This window comes from Mya arenaria, chromosome 15, assembly GCF_026914265.1.
Source record: "Mya arenaria isolate MELC-2E11 chromosome 15, ASM2691426v1".
NCBI lineage: Eukaryota > Metazoa > Mollusca > Bivalvia > Myida > Myidae > Mya > Mya arenaria.
This window is the reverse complement of record NC_069136.1, coordinates 41394936-41413913: the sequence shown is the minus strand read 5'-3', so window position 1 is coordinate 41413913 and position 18978 is coordinate 41394936. Positions and strand designations below refer to the sequence as shown.

General features: G+C 38.9%; 1 protein-coding gene across 1 annotated transcript in view; it reads left to right on the top strand.

Annotated features, from left to right (window-relative positions):
• Positions 1-18088, top strand: part of LOC128219387 (matrix metalloproteinase-2-like) — a 103580-nt gene extending 85492 nt beyond the window's left edge. The window contains exons 7-12 of the mRNA XM_052927196.1: positions 4610-4759; positions 5043-5179; positions 6761-6899; positions 8326-8498; positions 11410-11509; positions 15465-18088. Coding sequence (XP_052783156.1) covers positions 4610-4759; positions 5043-5179; positions 6761-6899; positions 8326-8498; positions 11410-11509; positions 15465-15688 — 923 coding nt within the window. The 3' untranslated portion in view covers positions 15689-18088. The remainder of the gene's footprint in view (positions 1-4609; positions 4760-5042; positions 5180-6760; positions 6900-8325; positions 8499-11409; positions 11510-15464) is intronic.
• Positions 18089-18978: the final 890 nt, after the last annotated feature.

Genomic DNA, 18978 nt, shown 5'->3' with positions numbered 1-18978 from the left:
CGTGTGTCTCGGTGAGTGTATGTTAGGTCATAGCCGTGTGTCTCGGTGAGTGTGTGTTAGGTCATAGCCGTGTGTCTCGGTGAGTGTGTGTTAGGTCACAGCCGTGTGTCTCGGTGAGTGTATGTTAGGTCACAGCCGTGTGTCTCGGTGAGTGTGTGTTAGATCACAGCCGTGTGTCTCGGTGAGTGTGTGTTAGGTCACAGCCGTGTGTCTCGGTGAGTGTGTGTTAGATCACAGCCGTGTGTCTCGGTGAGTGTATGTTAGATCACAGCCGTGTGTCTCGGTGAGTGTATGTTAGGTCATAGCCGTGTGTCTCGGTGAGTGTGTGTTAGGTCACAGCCGTGTGTCTCGGTGAGTGTGTGTTAGGTCACAGCCGTGTGTCTCGGTGAGTGTATGTTAGGTCACAGCCGTGTGTCTCGGTGAGTGTGTGTTAGGTCACAGCCGTGTGTCTCGGTGAGTGTGTGTTAGGTCATAGCCGTGTGTCTCGGTGAGTGTATGTTAGATCACAGCCGTGTGTCTCGGTGAGTGTGTGTTAGGTCATAGCCGTGTGTCTCGGTGAGTGTGTGTTAGGTCACAGCCGTGTGTCTCGGTGAGTGTATGTTAGATCACAGCCGTGTGTCTCGGTGAGTGTGTGTTAAGTCATAGCCGTGTGTCTCGGTGAGTGTGTGTTAAGTCATAGCCGTGTGTCTCGGTGAGTGTGTGTTAGGTCATAGCCGTGTGTCTCGGTGAGTGTATGTTAGGTCATAGCCGTGTGTCTCGGTGAGTGTATGTTAGGTCACAGCCGTGTGTCTCGGTGAGTGTATGTTAGGTCATAGCCGTGTGTCTCGGTGAGTGTATGTTAGGTCATAGCCGTGTGTCTCGGTGAGTGTATGTTAGATCACAGCCGTGTGTCTCGGTGAGTGTATGTTAGATCACAGCCGTGTGTCTCGGTGAGTGTGTGTTAGGTCATAGCCGTGTGTCTCGGTGAGTGTATGTTAGGTCACAGCCGTGTGTCTCGGTGAGTGTATGTTAGGTCACAGCCGTGTGTCTCGGTGAGTGTATGTTAGGTCACAGCCGTGTGTCTCGCTGAGTGTGTGTTAGGTCACAGCCGTGTGTCTCGGTGAGTGTGTGTTAGGTCACAGCCGTGTGTCTCGGTGAGTGTATGTTAGGTCACAGCCGTGTGTCTCGGTGAGGTGTGTTAGGTCACAGCCGTGTGTCTCGGTGAGTGTATGTTAGATCACAGGCGTGTGTCTCGGTGAGTGTATGTTAGATCACAGCCGTGTGTCTCGGTGAGTGTATGTTAGGTCACAGCCGTGTTTCTCGGTGAGTGTGTGTTAGATCACAGCCGTGTGTCTCGGTGAGTGTATGTTAGGTCACAGCCGTGTGTCTCGGTGAGTGTGTGTTAGGTCACAGCCGTGTGTCTCGGTGAGTGTGTGTTAGGTCACAGCCGTGTGTCTCGGTGAGTGTATGTTAGGTCACAGCCGTGTGTCTCGGTGAGTGTATGTTAGGTCACAGCCGTGTGTCTCGGTGAGTGTGTGTTAGGTCATAGCCGTGTGTCTCGGTGAGTGTGTGTTAGGTCATAGCCGTGTGTCTCGGTGAGTGTGTGTTAGGTCATAGCCGTGTGTCTCGGTGAGTGTGTGTTAGGTCATAGCCGTGTGTCTCGGTGAGTGTGTGTTAGATCACAGCCGTGTGTCTCGGTGAGTGTGTGTTAGGTCACAGCCGTGTGTCTCGGTGAGTGTGTGTTAGGTCACAGCCGTGTGTCTCGGTGAGTGTGTGTTAGGTCATAGCCGTGTGTCTCGGTGAGTGTGTGTTAGGTCACAGCCGTGTGTCTCGGTGAGTGTGTGTTAGGTCACAGCCGTGTGTCTCGGTGAGTGTGTGTTAGGTCACAGCCGTGTGTCTCGGTGAGTGTGTGTTAGGTCACAGCCGTGTGTCTCGGTGAGTGTGTGTTAGGTCACAGCCGTGTGTCTCGGTGAGTGTGTGTTAGGTCACAGCCGTGTGTCTCGGTGAGTGTATGTTAGATCACAGCCGTGTGTCTCGGTGAGTGTATGTTAGGTCACAGCCGTGTGTCTCGGTGAGTGTATGTTAGGTCACAGCCGTGTGTCTCGGTGAGTGTGTGTTAGGTCACAGCCGTGTGTCTCGGTGAGTGTGTGTTAGGTCACAGCCGTGTGTCTCGGTGAGTGTGTGTTAGGTCACAGCCGTGTGTCTCGGTGAGTGTGTGTTAGGTCACAGCCGTGTGTCTCGGTGAGTGTGTGTTAGGTCACAGCCGTGTGTCTCGGTGAGTGTGTGTTAGGTCACAGCCGTGTGTCTCGGTGAGTGTGTGTTAGGTCACAGCCGTGTGTCTCGGTGAGTGTATGTTAGATCACAGCCGTGTGTCTCGGTGAGTGTGTGTTAGGTCACAGCCGTGTGTCTCGGTGAGTGTGTGTTAGATCACAGCCGTGTGTCTCGGTGAGTGTATGTTAGATCACAGCCGTGTGTCTCGGTGAGTGTGTGTTAGGTCACAGCCGTGTGTCTCGGTGAGTGTGTGTTAGGTCACAGCCGTGTGTCTCGGTGAGTGTGTGTTAGGTCACAGCCGTGTGTCTCGGTGAGTGTGTGTTAGGTCACAGCCGTGTGTCTCGGTGAGTGTATGTTAGGTCATAGCCGTGTGTCTCGGTGAGTGTGTGTTAGGTCACAGCCGTGTGTCTCGGTGAGTGTGTGTTAGGTCACAGCCGTGTGTCTCGGTGAGTGTGTGTTAGGTCATAGCCGTGTGTCTCGGTGAGTGTATGTTAGGTCATAGCCGTGTGTCTCGGTGAGTGTATGTTAGATCACAGCCGTGTGTCTCGGTGAGTGTGTGTTAGGTCACAGCCGTGTGTCTCGGTGAGTGTGTGTTAGGTCATAGCCGTGTGTCTCGGTGAGTGTGTGTTAGGTCATAGCCGTGTGTCTCGGTGAGTGTATGTTAGGTCATAGCCGTGTGTCTCGGTGAGTGTATGTTAGGTCACAGCCGTGTGTCTCGGTGAGTGTGTTAGGTCACAGCCGTGTGTCTCGGTGAGTGTGTGTTAGGTCATAGCCGTGTGTCTCGGTGAGTGTATGTTAGATCACAGCCGTGTGTCTCGGTGAGTGTGTGTTAGGTCATAGCCGTGTGTCTCGGTGAGTGTATGTTAGGTCATAGCCGTGTGTCTCGGTGAGTGTATGTTAGATCACAGCCGTGTGTCTCGGTGAGTGTGTGTTAGGTCATAGCCGTGTGTCTCGGTGAGTCTCGGTGAGTGTATGTTAGGTCATAGCCGTGTGTCTCGGTGAGTGTGTGTTAGGTCACAGCCGTGTGTCTCGGTGAGTGTGTGTTAGGTCATAGCCGTGTGTCTCGGTGAGTGTATGTTAGGTCATAGCCGTGTGTCTCGGTGAGTGTATGTTAGATCACAGCCGTGTGTCTCGGTGAGTGTATGTTAGGTCATAGCCGTGTGTCTCGGTGAGTGTATGTTAGGTCATAGCCGTGTGTCTCGGTGAGTGTATGTTAGGTCATAGCCGTGTGTCTCGGTGAGTGTATGTTAGGTCATAGCCGTGTGTCTCGGTGAGTGTATGTTAGATCACAGCCGTGTGTCTCGGTGAGTGTATGTTAGGTCACAGCCGTGTGTCTCGGTGAGTGTATGTTAGGTAATAGCCGTGTGTCTCGGTGAGTGTATGTTAGGTCATAGCCGTGTGTCTCGGTGAGTGTATGTTAGGTCATAGCCGTGTGTCTCGGTGAGTGTATGTTAGGTCACAGCCGTGTGCCTTTCAATGGCGTAGTTGTTAAAATGTTTGGCTACTTGGTTAGTCCTCCTAAATGGTCGTCAACGAGTCTTTTGACGATTTTTTTACTATGGCAGACTCATAAGAAATGTTAAAATAATAAAAAAAAGTATCCCTGATCGCTCATTATTGTAGCTAGCTACTTGGTCTGTTTCAATTGTATTTTTGTATTTGGGTAAATTGGTAATGCATAAAATATTGAGTTTGTGAGCTTATGTATTTGTATATAAATTACGACCCTTATTGTTCTTGTTTGGTTGGTTACTAATGGTGGCTTATGTTTACTCGTGTTTCCATATTTGTAACATTATACTAGTCGTGGGTAGATTTTTATTCAAGGCCTCATTAACAGGCGAGGTCTGTATCTGGTCGTTGAATACTCTTAAGTTAATAAATAATTGATGGTTTATTATTTTGTTTATGATTGTGTTTACCCTTCATTGCTTAAAGATAATTATAGCTCCGACGATGCATACATATTTAATTTTGCAGCACTTATTGATATATGTTTAGGCAGTAAGAGGTTGTGCGCCAGAAAAATGGTTAAAACCTCATTGGTAGTTGAGTTATGTATGTTTTATTGAAGTTTTGTGTTTGTTGTTTGGCAACTGTTTGGCCTGGTGTGCATTGAAACGGTGTTATCGTTAAGTTTCAATCCGAGGGGTGAAAACGAAAAGGTTCTATCTTTTCCTATATTTAATATCACTTAGAACCTTTCGGCATTCATCCCTCTAATTGTTTTATTATATGCCTAAAATATACCAATTTATAACACACTGTATGTTGATAGTTTAATATATACAAACGAATCCCTTGGTCAAACTAACAATAACATAAGACCGAATTGATAGTTATGTTTGTAAATGTTCAGGTACCAAAGAAAGTATTCATACCACTACTACACGTGCCCCAGTGTTTTGGACCACAAAAGCAGCTGACGTCACTATTCTCGATATATGCAGGAACGCGACAATTGACGCGATAACAAGAACTGATGACGGCATCACATATGTGTTCAAAGGTATAGCGATTAGGATCGATACCATATCAATATTTACATTGTATTTTAGAATTGTATATTCGATACCAATACTTATGTTATAAAGATCGATTTTTCAAATCAGAGAAACAAAATTTACTGTTTGTTATGCTTAAGTCAATCAATATTTATTTATGTTTCATTGAAAAAAACGATAATTTGAATATATTTGCTAGCGTTGCATTGGTTAAACGTAATCACTAACAAACCAAAGAATAACTCCAATTGTCCTTCAATTCATCCATATGCTTGGTCGCCACTGCAGGAGAGTATTATTACCGGTTGAGTAACCAGGGGATCGACACGGGGTATCCACGAAAGATTGAGTGGGATTGGGGCGCCATACAGGGACCAATAGACTCCGCCCTCACCTGGCCTAATGGATGGACATTCATTTTTAAAGTAAGAGTATGACAAGTACAATTTCGATGTAAGTCACGTTATCTGGACGTGTGATTTCACAAACAAGCTTGTCCGCGCTATGACAGCACGACCTTTGAGTCTGTAGATCGTACTCAGGGTAAAATGACTCAACATTTCAAACGCAGTTCACAATGTAAGTAAAATATTGGTTTAACAAGTTTGAGTTTGAGTACTAGCCTCAGGTAAATAACTGTTTTGAGGCCGTTCTAAGGTGGTGGTGATGGTGTGTAAGCTTATGTATACTCGCACTCGGGCCTTGCCCATTCGGCGAGTGCTCCGTTAAGATTGTTAGTCATTTTAGGTTTTTGGAGCATAGTGCACAGACAGAATGTAACCCTGGTTAGAGCTTCCCTGGTTCTTTAACGTGCACCAGTGTATAGCACCGTCACACGGGACCCCCATTTAACGTCCCTCCCGGAAGACGATTAGTTTTTTTAGTGATACGACGGGGAATCGAACCTGCGACCCCTGGAATGATAGTCAAGTGTGTACCCACTAGACCAAGGATCCGCCACTCTCTCTCTCTCTAAGGCGTTAGCCCCAACGTTTACTTATAAAGATTTTTTTAATGTATGCGTAATGGGCCTTTGTTGTTTGATGTCCCGTATAGGATTTGTTAGACAGTGTGCCTTTACTCGAATTCTTTGTTAAAAGTTTAGCTTCTCTGGAATTGGTCCTCAAGATACTATTGGATGTATAAACAGAAATGAGGGTTTGTTCGAAATACTCGTATACCAGTCTGCTGATTGTGCCTAGTGCAAACAAATTTGTGGTCGTAATAAAGAAGAAATAATCCAGTTTATATTTCTTTTTTATTACGACCACACATTCATTTGCACTAATCTGGGAATTGAATTGCATGGCATAGCTGTTTTCCACTTCTGGGCTAGAGTACATTTTTAATGACATACTAAACGAATTACCTAAACGTACTTTTCGTAATCACTTTGGGACGAGAAAACTATACTTAGCTTTTATTATTAGTACTGAATAGACATTGCCATTGCACATGCACAGTTATTATCATTAAGTGCAAAATAACTATTGCCTTTACGTCACGTATGCTATTTAGGTACATAATCATTTCTCTTAGGTGCAACATATAATCCGGCCATTTTATCCCACTTAATTCAGCCAATTACCATTACATACATAGCCATTACATTCAATGCTATATAAGTTAACAACTGTTATTTAGTATTAAATTTGCATACAGATTTTCTGCCATTTCATTTTGTACTTCAGAATTTATCATTGCTCTTTGATAATAGTTTTAGATAACAATTTCTAGTGTTGCCACACATTGTCCGCCCTACATAACACACGTGTTCATTCCCGAACGTTTGTTCCATTCTAAAAAGAAATCTTGTTCATGGCGTCTTAAAATGGACATCAGTACTGGTTTGTACCATAGAACATGACTCGAGTGTGTTAATAGGATATTAAGTTTTTAACTTACTAGTACTAAAATAACAAATCAGAGAGCTTCGACGTTATGTCTAGAGCTGTCTACCCATTCCAATATGTATTCATGCATAACTCTTTCCATTTTACCAAAAGGGATCGTACTACTGGAAATTCCACAACCTGAGCCTCAAGTACGGCCCCAAGAACATCTCGGAGGGCTTCGACGGTATCCCCGCCCATATCGACACTGCCTTTGTTTGGAGCGGCAACGGGAAGACATATTTCGTCAAGGGTATGCCATGTCTCTACACTGCTTTATATATGTATATGCATCTATGTTTTCGGTAGCGTCTATCTCTAGTTGATGAGTTGTTTGACCTAAGATCCGAGGGTCGCTTGTTTAGAGCTTTCTTAAAGTTATCAACGCTGTAAAAGGGACTCGCTCATGTAAAACGCCCTCTATCATTACGAGGCTAGGAAACCATATGGAGTGTTAAAACTAAGTTACCGACAGCTGGAACACTTTAGCAAAAGTTGTATTTGCTCTTGAAATACAGTTTTCAAAAGCATTACTCACAGCTTATAGCGATTTCCTTATAGCGGTTTATGTTGACGTGGATTTGCTACCCATCAAAACCGAAATATTTTTTATACTTCTAGAAAGAAATACTGCAGATCACAGGTATATCCATTATACTTTTAGGGCAGTTAAGGTTGGAAAATATAAGTAAAAGTTCATCGATATTAATTCACGAAAAAGGTTTCTGTAACCGCTGTTGTTTTCGGGTTTGTGTTTACTTTCTCCAACGGACAAGAAGCGAAAACTTTATAAACCTTCTTCTCCAACAACGTTCTCTGTTCTCTCAATAATTGAAATCAGCCAAATTAGTTAGCCTTTGAAAAAGGAAGACTATTTTTGGAGTTTATTTCAAACAAACGGTCATCATTAAATCCAATATGAAAACATCTTGTCATGAAATTAAACATTGTTTCGCTCTTAAAGAAAAGATTTGACGGGCACGAAGACTGATTTAGACGCTTCTAATTGATTTTGGTATTTCAGACAATCCTTGAAATAATACGTTTGGCCCTGGGATAATGATATCTGCCTTTTTGCAATTGAGACATTAAACGTTAACGAATCATTTATAAGACCGTTTGCAAAAAGCAAAGAAACTAAGCGGAATGTGCTCGTCAATCGGTTCTCTCGAGTTTTATTAATGGCGTCGATGCAAAATGAACATATAGGATGTGTTAAAGACTCAATTATTTGATGCCTCGAAACCTTGAAACGCTCTGTTACAAACAGTTATATGGTGAGGATACTGTATCTCAGAATTCAGTATCACATCCAACCATTCTGACAAATTGTTGATAAAATAGTGCGTCAAAAACGACCACTTACGAACGAACGAATGTTCTCAACTCAATATATTAACTGTTCATAAATACATTTCACGAAATCGTTGACTCAGAGTATGAACAAGTTTATCTTGCAATACGTCCTCTGATTCAGTGATGTCTATCACGATCACATCATCACATCCTCTTAGCAATACCGAACGAATTTTCTCCTAGAACAAAAATTGCCTAATATCCCCGAGGACCAAACTGTTCTCCATTTAACGTTATTTTCAATTAGGAAAACGGTCTTAAACCTTACATGGGCATTTAAAGCGTAAACGCCAGTTTACTTACAGAATTGGGCTTTATTTCAGGCAATAAATACTGGCGTTACTATGGCAACAAAATAGATTACGGCTACCCGAGGGACCTGCAAATTTGGCGCGGTTTGCCGAGTAATATAGACGCAGCTTTCCAGTGGAAGAAAGGCCGGACGTATTTTTTCTCCGGGGACAAATATTACCGATATAACGATCAAATATTCAATGTAAGTACACATTTATTCCTCATATATTACGGCACAAATGAACTCAAATTAGAAACAGTACTTAAAGTGACACTCTTATTCAAAATCAATACAAACACATGTTTAACAAACATAAATTTTGAGTGATATACCTTTAACTACTTACTAAATAATGCATTTATGGAAAATATTAAATACTAATAACAAGAATGTAACCGAACCGTGTATTTAATAGCTGCAAACGCAAAAAATATTTAATGATTGGTGAATGCTAAAAGATGTACTGTGATCTACTATAGTCTCATAAGGTAAATATACCATGTTTTCTGCACCTTTCTTTCAAATTGAACTTCGTATCCTTCATAAAAACCATTGTTGTCGACATCCTTCTTGGGATATCAAAATATTTGTATTAATTGTGGTAAATTGTTTTTGGGAGTAAGGGTGCATCTTTAAATCCGATAGCATCCTGAGAATAAAGTGTTTATTTTCTGCCCTACTTTATCGATGAGTTAGTAGATGTTTATTTGAGAAAAGACTTTTCGATAATATGACCAATAAATAAACAGCTTCTCATTTGTCTAGACGTTGGTAGGCGGCGCCAAATAGATATCAATTCATTTTTTCCCCTATTTAATATCACTAGGGGTGCTTTCGTATGACTTTCTGATTGGTCGAAATTTTCCCTTCATATTTTTTTTTTCAAAACATGCGAATTGTTTCAATAACATTATAATTCAGTTGTATGCCATTAAAATAGACACAACTTTTTCAATAATTTGTCATTATTTTCACCTTGGTTTGTTTTTATTGACACATGTATACAGCCTTACTTTTAAATATACACTTTGGAAGAAATGAGAACAATGCTGATATAAGAGATAAGTCAAAGTATTGTATTTCTGTTTTGGCGAGATGAAACATAACACTATACGTCCCATTTTATAAACCCGGTGCATTAATTATTTCAACATTTCATGTCAAAAAGTAGATCTGACGATACTTTAATTCGATTTGCAGAACTTAAGTCTGTAGACTTGCAGTCTGCGGCATACAAGCTAAATATGACTCGCATGGGCCACTTCAAACAAACAGCGGTGTTGTACTACAGACGGCCAAATGCTCGTAACTTGGGCTCAAAAATAGTTGTGGCAATCCAAATTCATTTGGCTAATGGAACCCTTATCTAATTAATGGTGCACACATCTGCAATGGAGCTCACAGTATTTCATTATACTGCAAAACTAATCAAATCTAAATTTGTTCAATTTGTTAGAACTGTTAAATTTGATGAAATATTTTTTGCAGAAGGATCATCTGAGTTTTGCAACATCAAGAACTCGCTAGTTTGAACATATTAACCAGGCTAAAATGTGTCTGCCCTAACCCTAACCTCGAGGTTTAAATTGGAATCTTGTATAGATAGGCACCAACATTCATTTTAACATTATTTTAAACGTTTCCTTTTTGCTTTTCGAATGATGTTGAAATTGCCACAACAAATCCAACTTAATAGTAATTCTAGCTATCCTAATGAGATCTGATTGGGAAACCCTTTTAATCTTTTATTGTATACTTTTATTAGATTTTAAGATTTGCCCGCGCACATTGACTACATTATTGCTTCGAACGACTGTGAAGATATCACGACTTAGTTTTTTTAAATGGCATAAACGACATGATATAGAAGTGAGATCAGGTTACCCCAGCTCTTTTTCTAAGAGACATCTAGGTGTACGTATGTTTTTGTTCTATACCACTGATACACGGGGGACAACTTTCCTATGTGTAACCCTGTTTTTAACGTATTTCGTTATGACGCGGTCCGGGATTCAAACCTGTACCTTCTGCACCCTCCGCGGACGTTCTGAACCTGAACCATAAAGGCTGTTTGGAAACACATTTTGTATAGAGCGCAATATTACGACAAGTATACATCAGTAAATATTATTGGAAAAGACAAAATGTACCGACATTTGTTAAACTTATTGCCAGTGGTAGAAAAGCTACATGTAGAAAATTATCGATTATGTACATAAAGTTTTTGAAATAAGAAATACGTTTGTTTATATTTAACATATCTAATAAGTTTATATCTATATAGCAACCACTGTCTCCTCACTGTGATAATTTTATAGTATATATATATTATAGTTTGTATTAAATAGTAATATAGTGTTATTTATTGTAAAATTTTGTTTTTGTAAGACTATGAAATTGTATTTGACCATTAATCTATGAATTGTCATGATATATGTGTATATATGCATAATTCGTGTATGCATATGGGCCAATGGCCTTTATGCATTTGAAATAAACTATGAAACTATAAGGAGTAGTAATTTCTTATTATACATACACATTTCAAGCTAGAGTGTCTTTCAGTATATGGAATTTCTCGTTGATTAGAAAACAGCAATTTGCTTTCCAGTGTTCCAGTAATATAATAAGCTGAAACGCACTACTAAGGCCTAAAAAAAAATTGTTTGGTTAGGGTTACATCCTTTTCAAAAATAGGTAGGGTAGGTAGGCTTTTTTTTTTTTTTTTTTTTTTTTTTTTTTTTTTATATTAGGCTTAACATAAGAATGTCATTTTCATCATTGGAAAATGGTGTTAAAGTTATCTTCTAGATAAGCAATTAAGGTTTTAAACTACATATTAAAAGCAAAAAAAAAAGAACAACTTGAAGTATGATGTTAACTGTATATCAACCTTGTAAAGTTAAAGTCTGGCTCAAAAGAATTATGATTAACTTTGGACTTTTGCGATTTTTACTTCATTAAACCTAAACACGTACTAATTCTGTGATTTTCATTGGACAATATTGATTATCAAAATAGTTGAAACATTGAAAGCCTTAATATTTAAATATGTGAAAGCACAGAATATATTCAATACAAGAGTATGTATAGACTTTCCCATGTATTCCAGGTGGATGCGGGCGGGTATCCCAGAGATATTTCCACCTGGTGGCTTGGTTGCCCGGACAAATCTCAAATAGTAGCCTACGATCGTCAAAAATCTATGCAAGGTTTGACAAATCTCAAATAGTAGCCTACGATCGACAAAAATCTTTGCAAGGTTTGACAAATCTCAAATAGTAGCCTACGATCGGCAAAAGTCTTTGCAAGGTTTGACAAATCTCAAATAGTAGCCTACGATCGACAAAAATCTATGCAAGGTTTGACAAATCTCAAATAGTAGCCTACGATCGGCAAAAATCTTTGCAAGGTTTGACAAATCTCAAATAGTAGCCTACGATCGACAAAAATCTATGCAAGGTTTGACAAATCACTAGTAGCCTACGATCGACAAAAATCTATAGTCACTAGTAGCCAAGATCGACATAATCTATGCAAGGTTTGACAAATCACTAGTAGCCTATGATCGACAAAAATCTATGCAAGGTTTGACAAATCACTAGTAGCCTATGATCGACAAAAATCTATGCAAGGTTTGACAAATTACTAGTAGCCTACGATCGACAAAAATCTATGCAAGGTTTGACAAATCACTAGTAGCCTATGATCGACAAAAATCTATGCAAGGTTTGACAAATCACTAGTAGCCTACGATCGACAAAAATCTATGAAAGGTTTGACAAATCACTAGTAGCATACGATCGACAAAAATCTATGCAAGGTTTGACAAATTACTAGTAGCCTACGATTGCCATAATCAATGCAGTGTTTTCCTACGACCGTAAAATCCAATGTTCGACAAAATTGTATTGCAAGGTTTGACAAATTACTGGTAGCCTACGATTGCCATAATCAATGCAGTGTTTTCCTACGACCGTAAAATCCAATGTTCGACAAAATTGTATTGCAATCGCAGGCTTACCAAACATTAGCAATGCGGTGTGTTACCAATCACAAATAGAGGCAAGGGATATACAGAATATTAACGTCATCTTTAGCCAATCAAATCTAGTACGCAAATGTTGTCCTATTACAAATAGTAGCCTATGTCATAAGTGATACGACTATTTATAAATCGTAGCCTACCACTAAGAGTAATACGCCAAATTTACAGATAGTAGCCTACCACTATGAGTAATACCCAAATTTACAGATAGTAGCCTACCACTAAGAGTAATACCCAAATTTACAGATAGTAGCCTACCACTAAGAGTAATACCCAAATTTACAGATAGTAGCCTACCACTAAGAGTAATACCCAAATTTACAGATATTCGCCTACCACTAAGAGTAGTACGCCAATTTACAGATAGTAGCCTACCGTCAAGACTAATGCTCCAATTAACATAAAGTCGACTACCACTAAGAGAAATACTCAATTTTTCAGATAGTAGCCTACCACTAAGAGTAATACGCCAATTTACAGATAGTAGCATACAGCTAAGATTCATAAGGCAATTTACATATATTCGTCTACCACTAAGAGTGATACGCCAATTTACAGATAGTAGCCTAACACTAAGAGTAATACGCAAATTTACAGATAGTAGCATACAGCTAAGATTAATAACGCAAATTTACAGATAGTAGCCTACCACTAAGAGTAATACGCCAATTTACAGATAGTAGCCTAACACTAAGAGTAATACGCTAATTTACAGATAGTAGCCTACCACTAAGAGTGATACGCAAATTTACAGATAGTAGCATACAGTTAAGATTAATACGGCAATTTACAGATAGTAGCCTAACACTAAGAGTAATACGCCAATTTACAGATAGTAGCCTAACACTAAGAGTAATACGCTAATTTACAGATAGTAGCATACAGCTAAGATAAATAAGGCAATTTACATATATTCGCCTACCACTAAGAGTGATACGCTAATTTACAGATATTCGCCTACCACTAAGAGTAATACGCCAATTTACAGATATTCGCCTACCACTAAGAGTGATACGCCAATTTACAGATAGTAGCATACAGCTAAGATAAATAAGGCAATTTACATATATTCGCCTACCACTAAGAGTGATACGGCAATTTACAGATAGTAGCCTACCACTAAGAGTGATACGCCAATTTACAGATAGTAGCATTCCACTAAGAGTAATACGCCAATTTACAGATATTCGCCTACCACTAAGAGTAATACCCAAATTTACAGATATTCGCCCACCACAAGAGTAATACGCCAATTTACAGATAGTAGCCTACCACTAAGAGTAGTACGCCAATTTACAGATAGTAGCCTACCACTAAGAGTGATACGCCAATATACAGATAGTAGCCTACCACTAAGAGTAATACCCAAATTTACAGATATTAGCCTACCACTAAGAGTAGTACGCCAATTTACAGATAGTAGCCTACCACTAAGAGTAATACTCAAATTTACAGATATTCGCCTACCACTAAGAGTAATACGCCAATTTACAGATAGTAGCATACCACTAAGAGTAAAACGCCAATTTACAGATATTCGCCTACCATTAAGAGTAATACGCCAATTTACAGATAGTAGCCTACCACTAAGAGTGATACGTCAATTTACAGATAGTAGCATACAGCTAAGATTAATACGGCAATTTACAGATATTCGCCTACCACTAAGAATAATACGCCAATTTACAGATATTCGTCTACTACTAAGAGTAATACCCAAATTTACAGATAGTAGCCTACCACTAAGAGTAATACGCAAATTTACAGATATTAGCCTACCACTAAGAGTAGTACGCCAATTTACAGATAGTAGCCTACCACTAAGAATAATACCCAAATTTACAGATAGTAGCCTATCACTAAGAGTAATACGCCAATTTACAGATAGTAGCCTACCACTAAGAGTAATACGCCAATTCACAGATAGTAGCCTACCACTTAGAGTGATACCCAAATTTACAGATAGTAGCCTACCACTAAGAGTAATACCCAGATTTACAGATATTAGCCTACCACTTAGAGTAGTACGCCAATTTACAGATATTCGCCTACCACTAAGATTAATACGGCAATTTACAGATATTCGCCTACCACTAAGAGTAATACGCCAATTTACAGATATTCGCCTACCACTAAGAGTAATACGCCAATTTACAGATAGTAGCCTACCACTAAGAGTGATACGCCAATTCACAGATAGTAGCATACAGCTAAGATTAATACGGCAATTTACAGATATTCGCCTACCACTAAGAGTAATACGGCAATTTACAGATATTCGCCTACCACTAAGAGTAATACGCCAATTTACAGATATTCGCCTACCACTAAGAGTAATACGCCAATTTACAGATAGTAGCCTACCACTAAGAGTAATACCCAAATTTACAGATAGTAGCCTACCGCCAAGAGTAATACCCAAATTTACCGATAGTAGCCTACCACTAAGAGTAATACGCCAATTTACAGATAGTAGCCTACCACTTAGAGTAATACCCAAATTTACAGATAGTAGCCTACCGCCAAGAGTAATACCCAAATTTACCGATAGTAGCCTACGCTCTTGAAAAATATATTCAACATTTGGCAAAAATACTTTTTTTACTTGCTGATTTAGTGTGAAATTTCACTTTGTATCTTCGATAAATTATATATAAAAAGCTTTATGTACAATTGATAACCCGCTAACAAGGTTTGAACAATTAGAAAGAGTAATCAAGGACCTAAACATATTTATGACATGATTGACAACCCCAAACCAACAGCCAACAATATACAAAGGTTTGACATGTAACTTTTGACGTCTTTTAGACGTTAGTAGATCTTTCTCAGACTTTCGTTTAACATAAATGCATTTTGCGGGAGTACGTGTTCTACCGAAGTATTAGAATGATAAAAGATACTTATAAGAAACTTTCTTACTTATATTAATTTAATGAATATTTGTGATTTTCCTTTCCTTGATTTACAAAATATATCGATCTCGGTTGAAAACGTGAGTAAAACGGCCTTGGCATTTGTTTCGTTTGTTGTTGATATGAAAATTATTCTAAAATAAATTGTCTGGCAGTGCTGCTTTCTTAAATTATTTAATATGTCTGCGCTTGATTGTTTTCCAGCTAATAACAGAAGACATGGTCTCACATATAACAGTGAAAGTGCTGATTCAGAAGAGCAGTGGATAACTGTAGACTCGGGAGTAACATTACACAGTGGGGCCAGGGGCGACGGTGATATTCAAGTCGACCAGGACGTTCATAGTGGTGCAAACAACCATTTTGTGTGCGAGAACGTTGTAGTATTTGTTAATGTATATTTAGTTTTTCGTTTGTGTATATCTTAGAGTGATAGTTTATTCATTTTCACGTGTGTATTTATGCATTCTTGTGACTACTTTGGTCACCCATAGTAAACGAGGGGGCGTAATCAATTAACATCCTAGACGGATGTTAATCTAAGAAAATACTGAAGGCGTTATTTCACTAATGTAAGGCCCCAATTTCTCGAAACTTCTTAAGCTTTATAGGCTTAAGTCGCTTATTTCAATTAGCCAAAATGCATACTGAAAATGGATTTTGATAAATGAAAAATGGTTTATTCTGAAAATCATACAGATAATTCCTACACAATTTCTAAAAAATATTGAAGAAGTAAATATAACACATTTTATAGAACAACAAAAATAGTGAGAAAAGCTTAATCCTGTTATAAGGGGCTTAAGAAGTTTCGAGAAATCGGGGCCAATAATGATATCAATTGATCAATACTCGTAATGGGCTCCCTACGGTGGGTCTATGAATAAGGGTAAGCAATTAAAAGTTAATCGAGTTATTTAGTGGTTGCAGTGTGTTCAAAATCCATATTCAAGTTACATTGCGGTGATGACTGTATTGCTAAGGCTTTAAGTTGGAGAATGTAAACAAGTGGTTCCCATAGCGACTATAACACTATTTTTATTCAATCAGAATAGTAAATGGTTATATCGGGGAGCAGTAACTTTACATTCTTCTAGTTTTAAAGCACGAGCGGCACTTACATCCAACCAATACAGATTAGGATACAACCTACATGTTTAGCCAAATAAATTGCTGATAGGCAGTCATTGAGTAGTAGACGTAATCATTAAGAATTTCAACTTCCGCGCGTGTTTAAAGATCAGCCTACTGCCACTCATCAGATACACGCTCTCTGTGTCAGATTTTGCGTTGACAATGTGTCAGCCAATGAGGTTGTATTCTAAGTCAGGTAGATCACATAAAGTGCATTCTTAATGATTAAGAAGGATTCGTTTGCTACGCTCACTCTGCCCATTCTTAATCATTAAGAATTCACTTCATGTCATCTACCTAATACTTAAAATAACTTGGAATAAATTTGAGATCTAGCTTGACTTTCATTTCATGTTGATATCGTATTTAAAGTTACGAAACCAAGGTGGATATCAGAATGTTAGATCTACAATCGTTGGAGGAGAAATACATTTCATAATGCGTTCATGTATCTTAAATGAGAACCATTTAATCAAATCATATTCTTTGTTGCGTGAGAGATGGACCCCAAATGTAATATTTAAGATGCAATGTTGGTAGATGCCATAAAAGCATGTTTTTATACCATAACGGATATAAGTATATCAATTTTAATGCCGTTTGTGTAAAAACATAGTGAGAATTTTTGTGAGCGCAAATATCTAGTTGTTTTTTTCGCTGTCCATTTTCTGGCAAATGCCGAGAAGTTGCGATTGCCACTATGTATGTAAATGTATGTACACATGACGTGTCAGAATAATACCATTACCAAAGGTTGACCAATGTTATGTGTTCGTCAATGTATCGTCTAAACGCACGCTATAGAGTATAGTATTCTGATGAGTTTACATAATAAAGTTACAGTGGAACCCCATTGGCTCGAATTCGCTTGGCTCGAATTCCTCGTTGGCTCGAAATGGATATAAAGGACCAATCTCTATATACTGAAGGTAACCATTTCCGCTTGGCTCGAATTTTTCGAGGCTCGAGGTATTTTCGCCGGTCCTTGGGAGTTCGAGCCAACGAGGTTTAACTGTATACGTCATGAATTTCCTGGGAAACGGGGATTCTAATAGGTGTGTCTTCGTCTATATAGAAGGGACATTGCACTTCATAAAAGAAATTCATTTATACATGTACGTATATATGCCGACACAATTTTACTCGTATCTGTATTGGAAATGACCTTGGGTATTTTTCTCATAAGTACATGGTATTTAATCTCTGATAGAGCATCTTTTAGCTTATGTTAAGCTGACATGACTGAAAAAGATTGGCATATAATTTTAGCGTTATAAAGACTATGACTGTATATGAAACACTGTACAATATTTTTATGTAATTCTTAATTTCCAGTATACGTTCAAATCAATGCAGAATCATATTACGATTAATGTATTAATCGTGATGGGAATTATGACATGATTCCAACGCACCTGCGTACTGTTCATTGTATCTGTTCCTACATGATCGACATTATTCAATGTGTGATGTATTTCACAGGTGACAATGTAAGGTACAAACTATATCTCATATAACAATGCAATACTCATAACGTGTGTTCTTTTAAGAATAAAGTATAACATACCTACATTGTTCTTATGTGTTAATGTCTGCATTTCCCCCAACTGAACCATTTTTTTCAATAGACATTTGAATTTTCTTATGAGCAATGATTTAGAATGCAAACATTGCAATTTAATAAGTACAACATGAAACATTGATTGATAAAAAGTATTACACAACAATCAATATATGATGCACAAAACTCACAAATATTTGTCTATAAAACAATCAATTACTTTTAAACGTTGAATTTGAAAAACGAAGTATTTGGAAAAGACAAAGTTCATTGATATGACTTTGGTAGATCTACCGAATGCACAACACCTAAGTTTGAACCCGTTTGTTGTGAAATGATAATGAAATTATTTTGAGGGCAGAAACTATAAATATAAATGCCTTGTTATGCTATGATTTGTATCACTTAATATTTTGGGCAGTTTTTTTGTTCCCAAAAAGAGATGAATAACAGGCACAGACCAAATAGGGCATGATTATACGAAGGAAACTACAGGGAGAACCCCAGTAGTCAAACATTAAAAAAGAGCCTGTTAAGAGGTAAGAGCAGAGAGTGAGAGGATGAGAGAGAGAAAGAGAGAACGTGAAAGCGAGAGAGAGTTGAAGAGGGAGGGAGTGGAAAGAGAGAGAGAGAGAGAGAGAGGGAGAGAAAGAGAGACCGTGAAAGCGAGAGAGAGTTGAAGGGGGAGGGAGTGGAGAGAGAGAGAGAGAGAGAGAGAGAGAGAGAGAGAGAGAGAGAGGGGAGTGAGAGAGTTGGATAGAGAGGGGGTAGAGAGAGAGAGAGAGAGAGAGAGAGAGAGAGAGAGAGAGAGAGAGAGAGAGAGAGAGAGAGAGAGAGAGAGAGAGAGAGAGGGTGGGGCAGGTGACATGTCTAAACAACAAAGACAGACCTCATATATATATATATATATATATATATATATATATATATATATATATAATAATTGTCTGGGTTACCGAACGGTCATCAAGACATGAATACTCGTGTGTCAACTTTTATCAATTTAGCTTAATCTGAATCCGT